Source organism: Etheostoma spectabile, chromosome 5, assembly GCF_008692095.1.
Source record: "Etheostoma spectabile isolate EspeVRDwgs_2016 chromosome 5, UIUC_Espe_1.0, whole genome shotgun sequence".
Lineage (NCBI taxonomy): Eukaryota > Metazoa > Chordata > Actinopteri > Perciformes > Percidae > Etheostoma > Etheostoma spectabile.
In genome coordinates this window covers 34977591-34979904 of record NC_045737.1, presented here as the reverse complement: position 1 = coordinate 34979904, position 2314 = coordinate 34977591, and the positions used below count along the sequence as shown (strand labels likewise).

Here is a 2314-nt window from a genome sequence, read left to right as displayed (position 1 = left end):
TTTTCCATCTTTTCTTGGCTTCTTTATGAACATTATACACATTTTTACCTGGGGTGCTCAAACTTTTGAGCCCCACTGTAGATAGTCTATTGTCATTGCATATCTCTACACAATTCTCAGGTCAGCTAAGATTTTCCTGTAGGCCTCCCGGTCCCCAGATCGCAGAGCAGCATCCCTGGCTTTCAGAAGAGTAAATACATTTCTGTTGAACCAGTGCTTCTGGTTAGAGATCAGTTTGACATGTTTAGTTCGGGTAGTGTTATCAATACAGAACCTAATGTATGACAGTACTGTGGTGGTGTATTGCTCAATGTCTGCATGGTCAAAGAACTCCCACACAGTATCCTCAAAGCAGTCCTTTAGCTCAGATTCTGTTTCCTCAGTCCGTCAGTGCCCAAAGAGTGATAGAACGGGGTGGTGGTTTCCATAATTACCACCCCAATCTGCCTCCTTATGAGAAACTTGTTGCACACCTTTTCAATATAAACACAAATATGTGTCTTTTTTGTCTTTTGACCACTGTGAACTGTTTTACTCTATCTTGTTTACCATGCTTTGTGGGTGTGACTATCAGCCATGTCCAAGATCCCCCCCACCCCTCTAATCTTAGGGTTCCCCCATTTGCCAAATTTCACTTTATTCCTAGTATATGACTGCAGTTGGAGAAGTAATTTCAGTCCCACAAGAATACTGGGTTCAGCAAAGTGTTGAAGATTAAAATGGAGAGCATGACTTCAAGAGGTGAGGGTGGGATGAATGATGTATTTCTCAGCTGCAAATGAATCCAATGCAGCCGAAGACAGGGGAGGGAGGGCAGCTATAAATTGGCTGTATCAAAGAGAGCTGTGCTCAGAGAGTAGACAGAGCTATATTCCGCAATCTCTCTTTCTGTCCTTACTGATGGAGATCGTGGAAGAAGTTGAACTTTGCTTCCCACAACTCCTCAATGCCTCCTGCAAGAAGCAAATGCATACTCACTTTGAGTTCATACTGTCTTACGTTACGCTTTCCTCCATCACTCTGCTCACCACCACTCTCAACCTGCTGGTCATCATCTCCGTCTCCCACTTCAAGTATGGGGGACTTAGTGCATGGAATTGAAATCAAAATGTTATAGATGTTAGAATTTGGTGGAAGTTAGTGTCATGTTAATAATTGTGTCCTAGAGATATAACAAATCACAGTGTTGCTGATTTTGCTTTACAGGCAGCTCTACACCCCCTCCAACCTCCTCCTCCTCTCTCTGGCTATCTCAGATTTCTTCGTGGGCCTCCTCATGTTCTTTCAAATTATGCTCATAGATGGCTGCTGGTTCCTCGGTGACCTCATGTGTATTATGTATTATCTTTTGGACTATACCATTACTTCTGCTTCAGTGGGGAGCATGGTGCTCATATCTATTGACCGCTATGTGGCTATTTGTGATCCTATGCATTACTCTACTAAAGTCACAGAAAAAAGAGTTCAAGTTAGTATTTGTGTGTGTTGGATATGTTCTGTAGTTTTTCAAACTCTGATTCTGAGTGATAACTTCAAACAACCTGGCAGGTATAACTCCTGCTCTGGGGAGTGTGTGGTTGTCAACAATTATTTAGCAGGACTTGTTGATCTGGTTGTATCCTTTATCGGTCCTGTAACGGTCATCATAGTTCTGTATATGAGAGTGTTTGTGGTGGCTGTGTCTCAGGCTCGTGCCATGCGGTCTCATATTGCAGCTGTCACACTTCAGGGTTCAGTGAAAGTAACTGCTAAGAAATCTGAAATGAAAGCAGCCAGGACTCTCGGTGTGGTTATAGTTGTGTTTCTAATATGCTTCTCCCCATATTACTGTGTTGCTCTTCCAGGCGATAACTTGCTCAATGCTTCATCCGATGCATTTGTGTTGTGTCTTTTCTATTTTCACTCCTGTTTAAACCCTCTGATCTATGCCCTTTTTTACCCCTGGTTCAGAAAATGTATTAAACTCATTGGAACACTTCAGATACTGCAGCCTGGCTCCAGTGAGACCAACATACTATAGAGAGACAAAATGTGACAATGAACTTGTCCATATTGCAAAAAATTCAAGTCTGCGTAAAGCAAAAAACATTCTAATCTTTACATTAATTGCCCAAACTGTGTGTCACAAAAACCTGCGGAACTAGTGAGCATTAAAAGATATATTTGCTGCCGAATCTACTCACTGCTGAATATTGTTAGTTTAACATCTAGCATTTATATATATATACATATATTTGGCTTTCAAGCCAGAAATAATCATAACCATGCAACACTGTCTGTCATGCCATGTCATCTTTATAATTTATCAACGAAG

General features: G+C 41.4%; 1 protein-coding gene across 1 annotated transcript; it reads left to right on the top strand.

The window, feature by feature from the left end:
- Positions 1 to 900: 900 nt before the first annotated feature.
- On the top strand, positions 901 to 2020 carry LOC116689857 (trace amine-associated receptor 13c-like). Its single transcript, XM_032516511.1, has 2 exons — positions 901 to 1073; positions 1207 to 2020. The coding sequence occupies exons 1-2, from the start codon at positions 901 to 903 to the stop codon at positions 2018 to 2020; spliced, it is 987 nt and encodes a 328-aa protein (XP_032372402.1).
- Positions 2021 to 2314: the final 294 nt, after the last annotated feature.

Bases quoted from the DNA above. Each gene is read 5' to 3' on its own strand.
- LOC116689857 (XM_032516511.1), top strand. From the start codon at position 901: ATGGAGATCGTGGAAGAAGTTGAACTTTGCTTCCCACAACTCCTCAAT. The intron at 1,074-1,206 runs GTATGGGGGACT...TTTGCTTTACAG, and splicing joins ATCTCCGTCTCCCACTTCAA to GCAGCTCTACACCCCCTCCA.